We start from the raw sequence: 19,322 nt of genomic DNA on the forward strand, positions 1-19,322 counted from the left end.
GATCTCTTCCACCATGACCAATAGCTACATGAGCTTCATGGAGAACAGTAAATAAATCTGAATCGTGGACATAAAATTTTTACAACATTGTCTCCTTGTTTTAATGGGTGTATTAGTTTTTGCACATTTTTCTACGATCATTACATCATACCTGTTGAGTAGCCAGTAGTGGACGAGGTTCCTTTCTGGGCTTGGCCTTGGCATCTTCGACCTCCAACACCAGCTTCTTATAGTCGTCTTCAGTCACAAAAAAAAACACTATTTTTAGCACTTGTATTCCGAATTTTTACAAGTTCGACACTAAAACGAAGTTTCATTAGCGATAAACGATCACTAGAACTACTGATACTACTGTTCACACCTTGTGACATTTTAAAGCAACAATACAGTGGCACGACAGAACAGAACTGAGAGCAGCGTTATAGCGGGGATGGGCGGGGGGAGTAGGTGAGGCAAGCACGTTGTAACTTGAAAACAATGGAACAGACAGATTTTTAACTCTGCCTGAACTCCAGCAGGCATTCTATAGAATGCCTAGGCAAAGTATGAAATGTTTAAAATTTCACACTTTGCCTGCTTACTTTTGGCAATGTATAGAAATGCCTAGGTATTCTATACAATGCCTGATTTTACACTTTGCCGGTAACATATATAAAATATTGATTAAAATGTGCATTTAAAAGTGTATTTTTTACTAAAAGTTAAATTTTCGTATCTCTTTATTTTATCACTCTGTACGCTGATGCGGTTCCAGAAAAACTTGACAAGCCTACTCTATGCTGATAAATGTAACCACATTGAAAGTAGTGGTTAAATTAATTTAAATTATGGGTTTGCTGTTATGAAACAATATTTATACACAACAGATGGTTACTTTTAACAGGATCTTTAAATTAATGTTCCGCAGCTGTAGTGACCAAAATGGAGGTTTTCATTGCCGTAGAGTCCAGTGGAGTGTATAGCCCGGAGGTATTTTCGAAATTAGAATAGGCTTAAATTGATACCTGGGTCTCTAAGAATGTCCATTTAAAAGTTCAGTAGCATCGTTTCAATATGTTACGTGTGAAAGTAAAAAAAAAACGAACAAAGACACTTTTATTTACATTATAATAATTATTTACATTTATAATATTAGGATTAGCATAATATTGTATTATACTGAGAATAAGAGCCTAGGAAAGTAGTAGTTAAATTCATTAAATATATAGTTGTTCTGTCATTAAACAATATTTACACACAAAAGTTGGTTACTTTTAACAGGATCTTTAAATTAATATTCTACAACTTTAGTGATCAAAAAAGAATGGCTTAAATTTATACCTGGGTCCCTAAGAATGTCCATTTAAAAATTCAGTACAATTGGTTGAATACATTACTTGTAAAAGCAAAATATTAAAACAAAAAAAAACAAAAAACAAAAACAGTTTGTACGGAAACGGAATATTTTAATGTATCGTTATACACACATCGTTATCTGTACACATTACACTATTATCTCAACTACACCGATTAATAGATACGAAATATTTAATTACACTTGTATACAGAGTGGCTGACAAGTAATTAGCAGAAAACATAAAAGACTTAATGTCTTAAGAAACACAGTGCCATGTTTTACTGAGTGCCCCTTAACAAAATTAAACCGGAAGCCGGAAACATTGCCACAGTAAATAATCGTCGGCACTAATAGCCTTACTGCTGTCAGATGTAATGGGCAACGTTCCCGTCCAATCACTCCTCACTGACTGTTCCTCTCTATAATGGATTGTTTGTTGGGAGTTTTTAAAACATAATTAGGGGGCACCACTGCCCGCTTCGTTCGTAAAACCATTCTGGATCATGATATTGCTTGTTTTCCTAATCTCTGCACTGAGTGTACGCCACCTTTTCTTAGTAAGGCCAAATACCCACAGTAGAGCCGTGTACTCCGTTACGTTCCGACACTAATGTAATACAGCAACGTGATCCCTCGCTAATTAATATTGGACAGTTTCTTGCTTTAACAAGGCAATCCTATTAAGCACTTTCCGTTCCGACTATAGGTTAACATGGTTCCTCGGCATTTAACTTGGAATTATATTACTTTGTGCTTAAGAAACGCAATGCCGTGTGCTCCGTTTGTCTACTAGCCCTAATTTGCTACGTTCTCATGTTCCCACGGTATTTTACTTCGGAAAGTATATCCTTCCCCTTCTGATATCCAAGACAATTAAGCCACTATCGAGGAAACGGCGACAGGTGGCACATACCCAAAAAGTAATTTTTATTTTACATTTACTTATTATTTTTACTCAGAATTAAAATTAATTGTGTTAGTTATTAGATTAGGACTTTTATTTCTATATGACGCTTGCAATACAATTATTGTTAATTGTTTCCTGCATTAAAGAATATTATTATTATTATATGATACTTACGCGTGAAAAATTCAATGCCGTGTGCGACGTTTGTCTACTAGCCCTAATTTGGTAAGTTCACATGTTCCTGCGGTATTTGACTCCGGAAATTGTATGCTACTTTATGCTTGAGAAACGCAATGCCGTGTGCGCCGTTTGTCTACTAGCCCTAATTTGGTAAGTTCACATGTTCCTGCGGTATTTGACTCCAGAAATTGTATGCTACTTTATGCTTGAGAAACGCAATGCCGTGTGCGCCGTTTGTCTACTAGCCCTAATTTGGTAAGTTCACATGTTCCTGCGGTATTTGACTCCGGAAATTGTATGCTACTTTATGCTTGAGAAACGCAATGCCGTGTGCGCCGTTTGTCTACTAGCCCTAATTTGGTAAGTTCACATGTTCCTGCGGTATTTGACTCCGGAAATTGTATGCTACTTTATGCTTGAGAAACGCAATGCCGTGTGCGACGTTTGTCTACTAGCCCTAATTTGGTAAGTTCACATGTTCCTGCGGTATTTGACTCCTGAAATTGTATGCTACTTTATGCTTGAGAAACGCAATGCCGTGTGCGCCGTTTGTCTACTAACCCTAATTTGGTAAGTTCACATGTTCCTGCGGTATTTGACTCCGGAAATTGTATGCTACTTTATGCTTGAGAAATGCAATGCCGTGTGCGCCGTTTGTCTACTAGCCCTAATTTGGTAAGTTCACATGTTCCTGCGGTATTTGACTCCGGAAATTGTATGCTACTTTATGCTTGAGAAACGCAATGCCGTGTGCTCCGTTTGTCTACTAGCCCTAATTTGGTAAGTTCACATGTTCCTGCGGTATTTGACTCCGGAAATTGTATGCTACTTTATGCTTGAGAAACGCAATGCCGTGTGCTCCGTTTGTCTACTAGTCCTAATTTGGTAAGTTCACATGTTCCTGCGGTATTTGACTCCGGAAATTGGATGCTACTTTATGCTTGAGAAACGCAATGCCGTGTGCTCCGTTTGTCTACTAGTCCTAATTTGGTAAGTTCACATGTTCCTGCGGTATTTGACTCCGGAAATTGTATGCTACTTTATGCTTGAGAAACGCAATGCCGTCTGCGCCGTTTGTCTACTAGTCCTAATTTGGTAAGTTCACATGTTCCTGCGGTATTTTACTCCTGAAATTGTATGCTACTTTATGCTTGAGAAACGCAATGCCGTGTGCTCCGTTTTTACTAGTCCTAATTTGCTACGTTAACACGTTCCCACGGTATTGAACTCAGAAAGTATGTTCTTTGTGCTTAAGAAATTATGCTCTCGGACTAACAGTTCACAAATAACTAATTATATTATGTATAAGAATAAATAATGTTACTACTTTAAATTTGAGATAGCAGTGTACAAATCTTAAGTGAAAAAGATTTAAAACAATAGTTGTAAGATTTTTTCCTTGAAGAGTTCCGTGTTGATTACTGTTTTTTTCCAGAAAGAAAGTAACTGTATTTCAAATGGTTACGCCTTTTTCAACCCAGCCGATCCAAATAAAATACTATAACTACTACCGTTACTAGTATTTTGTCAAAGAAAAAATGGTTAAATATATTATATTTTACTGTCGATATGAGGAGGAAATTATTATATTTATTTATTGAAGCCTTTCAGTTCTAAACTTTTCAAAAGCTACGTAAAATAACAGTGTGTGTGCAGTTAGGTCATCACATCGGCAACACTGTTTACAATTATTGTGAAAGTAACAACTTACACATGACAAATATGGAAACCAAAGAATATTGTGTAAACTGGTTGATAGCAATTTTCCTCACATCATCAACTATTTCATAATTCTGAATGGCATTCAGCTCCGTACTGTAAAATAAACGCTTTCGTAATAACACACGTTTTCGTTGGATTTTGGTATATGATAATCATCTTTGTGGACAAGACATCTTTGAGAAGATAAAAACCAAGTGGGTTCCCATTTCCAATTATGGGCTATCTATCATTAATACCAGTGGCAAATTGGGTAGTTGATGAGGAGGGGTGATTATAATCAGGAAACATCCCTCCCCCTGCATTTCCAGTTTTAATATTTCACTGGTGGGGGCGGCTGGGCGTAATTATATCGGGGGTCAGTGAGTCAGGATCTAGAGTCAGTGAGAGTGTGCTTGGGTGAATGTGTGGAAGTGTAGGTTTGGATGCATGTGTGAATGCTTTAACTTTGGCATGTGTGAAACTATTTACTAAATGATTTACTGACATTTGCAATGCAATGTAAAATTGTAAAAATGCAATAAAATGTGATTTGATTTGATTTGGGTTGAATGCAGAATAAACTTATCAAGTTATGCTAGTTGTCCCCACAGGCATAATGTGGTTCATCTTCAGGCGAGGACTTCTTTTAGGTAGTGTGATCATAGAGAATTGAATGCCAATTGTAAAAAAAACGTTTAGAAGACAGTAATAAATAAAATGTTTATTTATAAATACAACTAAAATACAAATCAATTAATTTTTTGCATCTAAAATGTTTAATTTTGTGTTATTTATATTAAATTGATTTGTATTAGAGAAGTTTTAATCATAGTATTTGAATCAGTATATAATAAGCCGTGCGTTTTTATCGTTATTATAAAACGTTTTTTTATCATAAGAGGTTAATAATGAGTTGTGCGGTAATATAGTGTTCTTTTGGTATAATAGGAATAATAGCTCCGCTTTTATGAAATCACGAAATGTTTCAGTAGTATTTTGCTTCTCTTCTGGGTCCTCCATGTCCCTAAAATCGTGCATTATATTATTCTGAAGGCAGACAGACAATCATACAGAAAATAAATGTTTACAAGCACCTGGCAGACAAAACTGAAATTTTCACATGTTACATTCTTATGTTTCATCGTGTTTAATAGCAGGGTTTAAATAACAAAAGTCTACACACCAAGTCACCAAAGATGATGTATTTTTTGGGGTAGTTAGGTTTCATGAGTAAATTGTGTTCACAATTATCTGTCATCGAATTCGGTGTTGCCTATACAGAAATGAAGCGTCAAGTGTGTAGATCTGTTATCATGCGGACAGACAGACCAGACATTTTTCCAACCCCTCTAGTGATAGGCTTCGCTAACGCTCAGCCATATATTCCTATTAAGCAACACGCGCTATGGCATACTCTGGTCACCGTGTTAACAATACAACTTGATATATGTTTATCATTACACAACACTGAAAATAATTTTCCACGTAATAAACACTTTTCATAAAAGGACATCCACTGAGTTTTCTTACAGTAGAATAGAACTTAGTTCATCCTTATAGACAATCAGTACACGTATTTTATAATGTCTGGGCATTAAAGTTCACCATCAAAAAACACTGTATGTACACGGATAGCGTTATTTTGAAATACACATTGCAAGTCCCAATGCTAAAAGCCGCTTGTTCGCTGTAGTATTTGTTATGTACACCTGAGGGGTGGTCGGTGGATCAGCCAAAGCCACCCATTGCAGGCGGTTGGGGTGGAATGGTGGAGCCGGTTGTGGATGGGGGAGGGGATCTTCCATTGTTTGGACAAATCTCTTGAGTCCTCTTGATTCAGAGCTGTCTCTCGTCCTTTATTTGACTGCTTTATATGGACGATACATCTTATGGACTGTCTTATTGGGTCCCGGCTGCCTGAAATGTATAGTTGTGCGTCTTTAACTTAACATGTTTATCGGATCTCAATTCCAGCCCGTATAACATATTTGACTGTATTTTGTGTCTTTATCATTGGATTTCATAACACCATTTTTATAATGTAAATTATATAATTTTTTTATTAATTATGTGGCCAAAGTTTAACATAGACTTCGCTCAGTTTGAGAAATAAATCCATAATGTTGCATTTCATTATTTTATGAATGGAAATGGAAATCTATACACGATTTTTAATTGTATGGATTACGTTAGGTTTAATACCGATAATTTGATCACTTCTTATTTAGTAATGGTCGTAATCGAGGCTTCCTTAAAAAAAGTGTTGGATATGATTGGCAATATAGGTCTCATCATATTGAGTGCACTACGATGTTTTAGGCACGATCTCAAATTAGACAATATGAGAAAATGAGAGTACCTCTTCCCGTAGGTTACACTATATCTTGTAGTCTGGGTGTCTCTGATGTCGAAACGATGTAAATAGTTAATGTTGAGCTTCTTCGTCGCCGGCTTTTTTATCTCTTCAGATGAATGACTCCAGATTCCAGGAGTCAGGTCTGTGACAGCTTCAGTAGGTGAACTGGAACTAAACTCAACACTCACATTGTTTCAACCCTTCGCACCATAGATACGTTATGTGTAATGATTAAATTGTATTAATTTATTTTTACTGTAGTTAAGACTTGAGTGAATACATTTTGATAAATTATTTAAATTTTTTGTTAGTTTGAAATTGCTTTTATATTGGTTTTTCGACTATTACTACTATGGTTATTTACCTTGATGCGGAAGCAAGTTTGAATGCGGATACGCTAAATTGAAGATTGTTGTTTGTGCTAGTACAGTTTCTCATGGGTGCAAAAAATTTCTATAAAACAATTAGTTTATTTAATATAAAGGCACATCCAGTATAGAAACTATAGAACAAAAAATGAAGTTGTATATAAACCATCGAGCTATTGGTCAAAAAGCTTCGTCATGCAAGGTTCAGAAGACGTTATGCGTGATGCCCTTCGAGATCTCTTATCATCAGCCATTTATCAGCATGTTGTCTAACAATAAACTGACTATCACAAGCTATTTATCAACAATCAGTCTGTCTACAAGCTGCACTGACATGAATAAGTGGGAATTGAAACTCGTTCTTCTCCGGCCACTATTTTAGGTGTAATTTCAGTATATCCAACTTTGTAAGCTAATAAAGCGTAGCTCTATTGCTAGGGTTGTTCTAAGAGTTTACTGCACGGGAGGCCTTCTCGATTTATATCCCACAAAAACTATGTTTAACCTTTATGTTATTTTGTCATTTACATGATATTATTGGTACGCACACAAACGCTTTATTTTACAACATTTTGAATAGTTACTAGAAAAATTCGTAAACTTCGAAAATATGAAAGCACACTTCCTTGCTTATAAATTCAAATAATCCTTCCGGCACACTCGAAGAAGTAGATAGAATTTGTGACAACTGTTATTAGTTTGCTATCGTGGGATTTGCATATACTCAATATCTAGAAAACTGTTCGAGTTGTAGCAAAATTATATAAAAGGTTGGAAAATGTTACAGCATTCCAGAACACTTTTAGGTTTTCCTATATGTTCATAAATAACAGAGTTGTGAAAAGGTTTAAACGGCCGCCATATTGAAACGAGATGGCGTACAAAGCTAGCCATCGAACGTAGTATTTGTATTTCAAAGTTAAATGTTTGAACCTAGTTTGAATTTCCCCCCGTTCCCATCACCAACCGATATCTCTAAAACCGTCGGAGGCACAAAATAATTGTTTATTGTAAGTGTTTAGTACTGTAAATGTTATAAGTATCTCAAAATACGTTTTGTGTTTTATGTAGGTTCATACATTTGGACCCTTGGAGTCATGTTTGGTGAAGATATGCAAAAGTTTTCGTTATTAGAGTGATTCAATAGGCTGATTGTTTATGCAAAATTAACTTAAAATTATACAGAGGCCTTTTAATCGGGAGTGCCGATTGCCGAGTGGTCTAAGACGTTGGACTTTGAGTCTGAGTTAGAGATAGTGCAGGTTCGAATCCTGTCAGTGACCGTTGTACTTTTTATCAGTACCATCGACCTTGTACTGTATCGACTCTCCCCCTTATTCTGTTTGATAAGATCCTCGCACAGGCCAGTGGCCCATGAGGATGGGCAGAATAAGGCATACAAGGAGGATCGGCTTCTCCTTAAAAAAAAAACCTAAATATTTTATCGTGGTTTGTTTTCTTTTGGATCGTATTATAAAATAAAGACATCTTTTATAATTGAAGAATCAAAAATAAGGATGTCGGATTCTTTGAGGCTTAACATTTTTATGGGGTAAATATCATGGTCGATTGGCGATAGTCCGCTCTCAAAATAAAAGTCTAAGGTTAGATAATAGAGTATAATCCTTTTCTTTAAGATTGTAGACAGTATCTCGATTCTAGGATGTTGTTTATGTCAGATTTCACTTAGTAATTAAGTGTGTTACAATAATTAAATTAATTAAATTTTTACTGAAAAGCTATAGTGTGGAAAAATATATTATTAGAACACCTAATCAGAAAAAAATATATTAAAACTATAGATATTATTTCATAATGAACCAAATATATTGTACCTTATATGTAGTATAAAGCAATTAGCATAAAAACATAATAATGTTATGCCGTAGGCATGAGTATTACATGACCTTTTTATAATTGAATCTTAACTAAATGATCGGATGGACATCTCAGTTGTACAATAAACATCTTACTATTTTACACGTAGGATTATTTTATAATTATAGAATTCAACTGTGTTATGGATTGATCCGTACATACTGAATGTGGATAGTGTTATTTCCCATATGTCTCTGATGCCCAAATGTGGAAAACATTGTGTTATCTTGGCAAGTCACTGTTCCTCTTGTATTTATGGAAAGCTGAAGGGTAGATTTGGTATAATAAGCTGAACTCGAGCCCACTACAAAGGAGAGGTCTTCAAAAGAACCCACCCTCATGTAGAGAGACGGGGATCATCGTTTCCCCTCTCCCCGGCACATTAGTTGATTTCCCCTTTACTCGCGGGGCATTATTCCAGCCATTAACCCGTCATCTACATCCATCTGCTTCACCACTCATCAGACCACTCGCTCGCGATTGCGGGAATTGAAGAGGAAATCGTTCTTCACCATTTGTACCCACTGTTATTTTAAGACGAGTGGCTCCGTATTAAAGGAGGATGTGAGTGAAAGCATGTTGACTAAGATGCGGAGAACTATTGCTATATAAACAGCCACGTTACAAAGTAATATGTGGGAGAGTTGAGAAAGTGTGGTCCAACATTATATTTAAGCCTCTATAAAGTGTTATTGTAATTTACACAGCTATCAGCGAAACCAGCCAATGGAACAGTTTTGTTGTAAGCAACACCGAGATACCCAGGGGATCCTCCAAGTCTTCTGGTCCACACCGGTGATGATACCGGGCGCGTAATTCTAAGGACTATGAAGCCAACAGAGGGAGTTCTCCGCAACTTATTGAACAGCTTTACACTCACATTCCCTTTTACTTTGAGTAATTTCTTAAACAACATCAGAAACAAAGAAGACGACGATTTCTCGGTAAATACGCGTAACGGCAAGCGAGTGTGATAGCTGATTAAGTAGTGAATGTACTAGCACGTAGTCACGTCGCGTCGTGTATACTGACTGTACGAAGGAAGGTTGTGCGTTGTGATGAATGTGAGTATAATGGAAGAGTGACTTTTAACTTTATTATAACTTTATGTAGTGCTTAGATCATTTTATTAGCCGCCCATTATGTGTGATTGGCAGGAGGTAAATTTGATGCCAATTCATTTTACATGGAATCCGAACCACAAAGATACCGGTTCTGGTTGTCAGTACACTGTTGAAGTGTAGTTTCCAATGGCAGAATTTCATTGCCACATAAATGCCGCCATAAACAAAATTTTTAGGTTAAGACCCTATGTCTGTCTATCTGTCCGCAGCATATCTCGAGAACGAATTCAGTTATGGATTTGAAATTTTGCAAAAAACTTAATTTCTATATAGACAAAATCGAGTTTAATCATGTTGCATGTCCGCCGACCTTGGAATTTGGCTAAGTGTCAGTGAAGCCTGTCACTCAGCGGGATATAACGAGAGCGAATTAAGCTATAGATATGACATTTTGATATAACCTTTCTTTCTACATAGCCAAATCGACCTCATGACTGTGCATGTATTGGTATGGGATTTGTCTGAGAATCAGGTAAGGGATGTATCTTGAAAACGAATTGAGCTATAGATTTTAAGATTACATTTAATTTCCACTTATCCAAGAGCGAATTTGATCATGGTGAATATCCGACTATGATGGTATATGGCCTAACTAGTGTTTGCGAAGGGATAGATCTCGATAACGAATTGAGCTATAGATTTTAAGATTACATTTAATTTCCACTTATCCAAGAGCGAATTTGATCATGGTGAATATCCGACTATGATGGTATATGGCCTAGTGTTTGCGAAGGGATAGATCTCGATAGCGAATTGAGCTATAGATTTTAAGATTACATTTAATTTCACTTATCCAAGAGCGAATTTGATCATGGTGAATATCCGACTATGATGGTATATGGCCTAGTGTTTGCGAAGGGATAGATCTCGATAGCGAATTGAGCTATAGATTTTAAGATTACATTTAATTTCCACTTATCCAAGAGCGAATTTGATCATGGTGAATATGACTATGATGGTATATGGCCTATATAGATCTCGATCGAATTGAGCTATAGTGTTATGCGAAGGGCTATGATGGTATATCTAGTGTTTGCGAAGGGATAGATCTCGATAACGAATTGAGCTATAGATTTTAAGATTACATTTAATTTCCACTTATCCAAGAGCGAATTTGATCATGGTGAATATCCGACTATGATGGTATATGGCCTAGTGTTTGCGAAGGGATAGATCTCGATAACGAATTGAGCTATAGATTTTAAGATTACATTTAATTTCCACTTATCCAAGAGCGAATTTGATCATGGTGAATATCCGACTATGATGGTATATGGCCTAGTGTTTGCGAAGGGATAGATCTCGATAACGAATTGAGCTATACATTTGAAATTTTAGGTCAAACATAATTTTTACATAACACGATCGACTTTGATGATGTTGCTAGTCCGCCTTTGGTATTTTGCAGAGCGCCAGTGATGCTTGTGACTGAGGCGGATATATCGAGAACGAATTGAAATGTAGATTTGAAATTTTACATAAACGTTGATTACTAAATGGGGAAATTCTAATTCGATGCTGGTGCATGTCTTTTAAAGAAGGGGAGTCTTTCATCATAACCTTTGCGTAGTCTGTTACGCGACTCGCGTCGTTTGCCGTACTCTTACTGTATTTTAAATTTGTGTTTATATAACCTAAGAATAATGCTCAGGATTTGGTTATCGCGGCCTTGAGAAACGGACCTGGAAAGGCGATAAAACTTGTACGAGGGATGATCTGTCGGCCGTGAGAGGGTGCGAGAAAGAAAGGAGAGATAATGTCGTCTAGAGCAGACTCAAGGGCCATAAATTGTTCACGAGCTAGGGGTGATAATGGCGCGTAAACTGTGTATGCTTACTTTGCAATTCCACACTGGGTCTCTTTAAAGTAGGAGTCTTAACTTCTAAATTTTTGTTTAAGGTTTCACACATACAGTGTAAGTTTCATACATCAATTTAATTTAAACTTTGTTGTTGCGTATTTGATCAATCGTGATTGGTAGCATTTGTTTATGAACGAACATTTCACCCCAGTGCCTAGTGAATGACCGAATGTTTATTTTTACTTGACCTCCAAGTACTTTTTAACATTTTAACGTATAAAAAAATACATTTATTGGTCTGAATGATTGAGATGCTAGAATTGCTTAAACCCTTTCAGTCGACGGTCTTGCACATCTATGGGGGACCCAGGGCCGTATTTACTTGGTAATCAATGTGAAGCCTACTAGGCACTGATTGTTCCGGCGCCCCCCTCACCGGGCCATGTATACTCTCCTCCACTGTTTCTCTTTTAATCAATAGATTTCAAGTATACATTTCGTCAACATCATGTTCGTTCAAGCCCCACTATTTTCAAGGAATTTGTCAATGAAGAGTTTCCGAATTTCATCAATATTTTTACTGTTATTTTTAAGAAATTCAACTATTATTAAGTTAGATCAATTTAAGCATGCTACATCTAGTAGCGTAAATAAGCGACTCTTTAAATAAATTACTAAAGATAACAAAGGTAGTCTGGTTATTACAGCTTCTTGGTACTACAGATAATTATAGTACTAAAGACAATTTGGTTTACCGAATTAGTTATGTAACATCGCCGATTTGTTTAGTTGAATAGACGATTTAGCGTTCTACTCTTTAGCTCATCAGGCTCATTTTCGAGAGCGTTCCTATTTCATGTCTCTATTTTACTTAGTGTATGGTTAGAAGTTTTGGCATTGCTTTAAGCATAAACGATATCGCTACTATATGCTTTAAGATGGCAAATCGAGTTTGAAGGTTAAACATTGTGGTTTTGCAAAGTTTACAGCAACGCATGGTTCTCGAGAGATCATTTTTTGAAATTTTAGGCTTCCAACGGCGTGGCGTACCGGCCAGTAGTGACGGTTGTTCGTGTTGTTAGGTAAGGGATATCCTCTGTAATGATTTTGTAAAATATCTGTATTCCTATTGGGCTTTGTAATTTATATTGGCCGGTTAATAAGGAAGTGGATATAATGTTACTATGGTTTTACAAACCATTGGGGGAAGTGGGGTGGACGGTGGAGCTTCCAGGGGGTACATTTCCGTAAGAGAGAACTGATCCTTAGATGTTGGTAACAGTTTTGAGACCAGCGGCGACTAGGTTCCGCTCCTGTGCGGAGAGCGGACGGCTAAGTGACAGTGACAGTCGGATGGGCTGGCCGGCAGTCAGTGAGTTTACAAAGTGACCAATTCTCTAATGGAGTCAATCAGTGAGAGGACATTGTGTCACGTGACCTCGACCGTTACGGTCCGTCTACTATTGTGATGTGACATCATATACAACAGTCATTTTTACTCCCACTGAAGCTACATTCGTGCTGGCATTCGTCATGCGACGCTTTGTGTTATGGACCATTCTGGAGAATGTTTCATTGTTGGGCGATTTTCTGTAAATTTACACCGAAGCAAATCCGTGCTGGCATTCGTCATTCGACGCTTTGTGTTATGGACCATTCTGGAGAATGTTTCATTGTTGGGCGCTTTTTTTGTAAATTTACACACAAGCAAATCCGTGCTGGCGTTCGTCATTGCAACGCTTTGTGTTATGGGCCATTCTGGAGAATGTTTCATTGAAGAGCGCTTTTTTGTAACTTTACTCAGAAGTAAATTACACTACATCCGTGCTGGCATTCGTCATGCAACGCTTGTGTGTTATGGACCATTCTGGAGAATGTTTCATTGAAGAGCGCTTTTCTGTAACTTTACTCAGAAGTAAATTACACTACATCCGTGCTGGCATTCGTCATGCAACGCTTTGTGTTATGGACCATTCTGGAGAATGTTTCATTGAAGAGCGCTTTTCTGTAACTTTACTCAGAAGTAAATTACACTACATCCGTGCTGGCATTCGTCATGCAACGCTTTGTGTTATGGACCATTCTGGAGAATGTTTCATTGAAGAGCGCTTTTCTGTAACTTTACTCAGAAGTAAATTACACTACATCCGTGCTGGCATTCGTCATGCAACGCTTTGTGTTATGGGACCATTCTAGAAAATGTTTAATTGAAGAGCGCTTTTCTGTATATTTACGCAGAACAAATTACACTAAATCCATGATTGTTTCATTAATCGCCGTAGAAAACCCATCTATAATGTTCAGTGGTACGTCACAAAGTTACCAAGATTAAAGTATTTTTATCACCTGGAACACAGAACTTTCTGTAATAACTTAAATTTTAAAGCGGCTATGAAACAGTCTTTCTTACTTTTATAGCATCTTTTTATTTCCATTATACTTACACGACGGGGATCTGAGGAGTCAAGTGTCCCACACGAGTGTTTATTAAGATATTGTCATTTAAGGTATCTTAATATTTTCTTCGTACGTATAACACCTGTGAAACTACAGCCATTGAAAAACCAAAATGATCCCTTTTGCGACATCGATATCTCTATTTTACAAGGTTCCTACCACACGCGTAACAGGCCACATCACGTAACAGGCTTCGATAAGGTTGCATTCCATTTAAGCATGTAGCTCATTTAATTCTAGAGATGTCCTGCGGTCAGATTGACAGACAGAAACATAAAAAAAAATTTACTGCTCCCGGGCGGACAAAAAATAGTGTCATCCTACACACTATAGACTCCAATTGCATTTAGCCAAATTCCATGGTTGGTCATGAACCATCACAGAACTCATTTCTTGTCTACGTAGAAATTAAGTTTCATGCAAAATGTAAAGTGTGCAGATTATATTTATCAAGATATGTTGCCTTGTTCGCTGAGTTAGGTTTTATAGTCGTGTTTAAGTTCCGATGGGGTAGGAAAGAAGAGTACTACAGTACACCACAAGAGCCCACTGAAATTAGAACTTGTCATTTCCATAGGATAGTTTCATTTTCAAGATATCGTACGGACAAACACAGGCAAATTACATATTTAAACAGCCCTGGGTGTGATAGGCTTTACGTAACACTGAACTAATAATGTGTATTCACATATCACAATATCACTGTTGTAATGTATCGTGGGTTGTTGTGATATGTGGAGAACGTGAGACAAAGTTCAGCCACGTATAAGGCTCAATTAATTATAAAGTTAATTATTAATTAATTTGTCGACTAGCACGGGGACTTATGACTTGGGAATAAAATGTGTTTGTACTTGTATATCGGTTTTGTTAAGTGTGTACTCTAGCCGAAAACTACAACAAAGAATAAAATTACATGAAAGATATTGCAATTTTTTAACGGTTATACCGCACAACTTATTGATAACATACTTCACAAATCAATCAAAAGAAAAGCAAGATAACAACTGCCCCTTCAGAATAACAAACAAGAATTCATTTGTACAACATACAGTAATATTTCAAATCGATCACAGAAAACTTTTAAAAAAGCGTACAAACAAACATGTCAATTACAAAAAAAAAAAAAAAAACAACAAATTATCACAAAATATTAATAAATCCAAGGACAGAAACACATTCGAAAACAAATCAGGAATTTATGAAATTAAATGCAACGACTGTGATTAACTGTACATTGTCCAAACAAAAAGGAAACATCAACACACGATGAAAGAACACTTTGCACAAATAAAATATGGAAGAAATGAAAAATCTGCTATTGGGAATCACTGTATTGAATCTGGACACACCATCTCTAATACAAATTTACGAGTATTGAAAGAAGTAACTAACACAATACACTTAAATGCTTGGGAAACATTTTAAATTAACACAAATCAAGAAAAACTTATCAATAATGAAGATGGACCTATTCAAAATTCAATTCTTCTCTCATCTCAATTTATAAGAAAATTAAAATGTAATTCTATTTAAATATTTTATACTGGCTAATCATATTTCCAAATCTTTTACCATATGTTATCATGATATCTATTATTTAGAAAAATGTAAATATTTGTTCATTTGTGAAGTGCTTGATGATAGAATCATTGATTCCGAAAGGACTTCGCAATAATAAAATTAATATTGGAAGATTTTTTATTCATTTACCAGTGATAGTAAATTAAACTGTTTTCCAATGCTCCAAGATTCTTCATGAATACAGAATGTTCATGTAAATATAATAGTAATTTGAATCGGCTGCGAACTGTACGGCCATGTAGAAGTGACATAGAAGTAATTCTATTCCATGCTACAGATATAACTTGCATGGCCAAATTGATACAATTCTGGATTAAACATAATATATACACAAATGTTTTTCCAGTACCACCTGGCCCATCTATAAAATATGCCATACAAAAACTTGTAGAATTGTCTGTGTTGAGGATTAAGTTGAGAACTGTGTCTATAGCAAATCATTCTTCATGTATATTTATATATTATGTGATTTTAAAAATTATTGCATTACTATTTTTAAATTTATCTAACTGTGTAAATATACTTTTTATTTAGTTCATCAAGTGCATTAAACGTAATTCTGTCTTGATTTGAAATTAAGACTAATCATAATATAATTGAATAAATAATTAGCTAGCAATAACTGCCTTTAGATTTTCATAAATTCTTTCATATATACAGTAGATAGACATAGTAACCAAGCTATGCCAGTGCTTCAGCTGTCGATCAAAATACAGTCCTCTTTAATCTTGTTTTAATACACTAAGCTAAAAACACGATGACAACGTTACTGCCTGTAAAGTTTTTAGTTTGCATTCGCCAGATATCGTGCATTTGCTTATTTTGCAGGTGCGTTATTTATGTTTGATTCACCAAGGTTAGGAAGTTCAAATGGCGGAGTTCCAAGTTGAATAATTATATAAGTGAGATAGCAATACATGTCGTTTTAAGGAAACAATTATTATCTCCTCGCTAAATACAATGGGCGGATGGATGTTCTTGGAGTACTTTGTATAAACGTTTTGAATTGAACTATCTGACGTCATCCTCGAGTATGAGAGAAGAAAGTGCAAAGCAACGCGGACCCTTTTATGCAGGTCCAGAGTCGTGTGTAGAGAAACTTGTATTGCAGCAGAGAGCGTCTAGTGAAGTGCACTTGAGATTGTATAGACTCTCAGCTCACTTGGAATATCCTCATATGGAAATGATATGGACTCTGAAGGTGGGTCCTATCGTGTAATATACAGTATTTGGTTTTGCCTAGTTTATCTTCGTGTAAAAATATGGTGATTATACAATGATTTGTATAGTACGTGTTTTTATTTACTATGTACGTACATGTTCACTAGCAAAATAAATTGGATGGAGAGCCAGTTGCCACATGGTCTAAGGCGAGGGCTTTGGGTTTGAGTTAGAGATAGCACGGGTTTAAGTCGTGTCGGTGACTGTATGTAGCACCTTTTACCAGTACCGTCGATCTTTTACTATCCAGACTCCCCCTTATTAAGGATCCTATAAGTTTTCGTGTCGTTGTCTGTTTTTCTTTATGATAACTCTGGATTGATAGGTCTTAGAGTCTTGAAACTTAGTACAGTTGTCCATCTTGGTCTAAGTAGGAACTATATTTATTTTGGGGTTAAAAGGGCAAAGGTCATCAAAGTCACGGTCCGGTAAAATCACTAATTCGGAAATAAGTTACAGTATTTCGCCGTCTTCCGCTGGTGCGATCCTTGGACACCTTTTGTATCGGTTTATTCTGTTAGATAAGATCTGTCTTTTAAAGAACTTACATTTGAAAAAATATGCATACGTTACAACGCCTTCTAAAAAAGAGAAAGTGCATTACAATTTATAAACGTTCTTTCTGATGTCTCTGCATCTACGAGTATTATTTCAAAGTTGATCTAATCTACTCGCGCTGCCAGACTAAACTGGCGTCTTATCAGTCAGCCGCCTTATCAGTCGACGGTGTTACGTTGTGTAATAGTTATGCGATCGTGGGTTGTTGACACAGTGCTTGTCGCTCTCGGTGTCGTTGTGTTGTCACGGATAACCGAGTGCAGCCATGGTCCGATTAACCGACACAACGCTACTAGGTTTCACGGTCCTCCGCTTTCGTAAGTGCACGGTTACTCTGTAACCGGTTATTCAACTGGTACGGATATGTAGACTGCATGGAATAACGTTAGAGAACGGGGAGGGTTTTTCTGTAGGAGGAAGTCTTAACCAGATATTGTACTTTTGATTAGACACCAGTGGGTTAATTGTTTGTGCAGCCGTTTATAATGGAGCAGGGTTCAGTGCTGCCAACTTTAGCAATGGTAAACTCAAATTTGTCTGCGCTTAGTCGTTCTTTTACATTTATTTATGTAAACCCCAAGCAACATGCTGAGACCTTGGATAGTATGAATAAAATTAAGCAACTTATATGGAACTCTAGTCCTGAGTTTAAGAATTTAAGTTATTTAAGACTCAACTGGCATAATTTCTAATGTGCTCAACCCAATCTTGGTTCGGATATATTACTTACTGTTAGGCTTTGGGTAAGTCCGTTAGCCAGTCTCATTCATTCAAAAGTGTCAATATGGCGGCCGTTCTTATTCGTCAAATGTTATCTCGGCTATTGCAAAACACAGACCAAAGATACTTTTTTTGTACATTTGAGCATTTAGAAATAAATGTTATAAACTTGCAGGATTTTTTAGGTTTCACATTGACAGGCGTTTCAAAGGGGAATAGTTTTGAACAAATCTCATGTAATTTGCAGTTTTTGTTTCTATACGTATTTGAAATCTCATAAAGTTTCAAAATTGTGGCCGTACTTAGTTATGACAAAAAATAAGATTACACCGCCGCAATACGTATTAAAACTATTACAAAGTTTCTAATTGATGGTAACCAAACCTACCAGGAATTCATAGTGCCATTATAGTGGTATTTATATAATATTGTGACGTTCTATTTAGATTACAAACCCATATAGAGAAACAATTGTCTACTTCTTTCAACAACAAAAACTTTAAATTTCTTAGAAACCACTTAAGAAGTTATTACTTTTCAAAACGTGTAAGCTTTAATGTGTAGGAGCTCCTGCATTTGTAAACTAAATGATGGATAGAAATGGACAAACGACATTTTTTAAATTTGCTGTACTTGAGTACAATGTGTTTGTTAATAAAAAAAATTGTTATTTACACAGATTTAGAGCGTCTTTTAAGTTGAACACCGTGTATGTTACAAAATGTTTAACACAACTTTTCGAGAATTGAAATCAGTTTGACTCAATCCTCAAAACGTGTTATACATTTTGTAACATTTAACGGTGAAAAATGTCAGAAATCCTGTTATCCTTTCAGTTCTCCAACGATAAGATTGTTTTCATTAATTAATATCATAATTTTATTTCCTAAATTTATTTACTAGATGATTACTATTTGAATATTATAACACGTTTTCTTATTATGTCAACGTTTTATACTGCGTGTATGTGGTGTATAGTCCTAATTGTAATGGATGGGAAGGAAATGCAAGATGAGTGCAAAGCTGAGTGTAAGGTCCCGTAGCAAACGTTTACACTGGACCCCGTACAAGCTAAGGCCGCTTCTGTGTACAAATTTGTCTTACAAATTATAAATCAATCTTCAAATCCAC

The 19,322-nt window shown here is 36.2% G+C and overlaps 1 protein-coding gene across 4 annotated transcripts in view; it reads left to right on the forward strand.

Moving 5' to 3' along the window:
* LOC124367693 (tRNA-dihydrouridine(16/17) synthase [NAD(P)(+)]-like) overlaps positions 1-19,322 on the forward strand; it is a 190,572-nt gene that overhangs the window by 140,559 nt on the left and 30,691 nt on the right. Inside the window, exon 1 of one of the 4 annotated variants that reach the window (XM_046824725.1) lies at positions 17,646-17,788. The exons of the other annotated variants lie outside the window; for them this stretch is intronic. Coding sequence (XP_046680681.1) covers positions 17,661-17,788 — 128 coding nt within the window. The 5' untranslated portion in view covers positions 17,646-17,660. Of the gene's footprint in view, positions 1-17,645; positions 17,789-19,322 lie in introns of those variants that run through there. 4 annotated transcript variants of the gene reach the window in all.

The sequence above is a fragment of the Homalodisca vitripennis genome, chromosome 8, assembly GCF_021130785.1.
Source record: "Homalodisca vitripennis isolate AUS2020 chromosome 8, UT_GWSS_2.1, whole genome shotgun sequence".
Taxonomy (NCBI): domain Eukaryota; kingdom Metazoa; phylum Arthropoda; class Insecta; order Hemiptera; family Cicadellidae; genus Homalodisca; species Homalodisca vitripennis.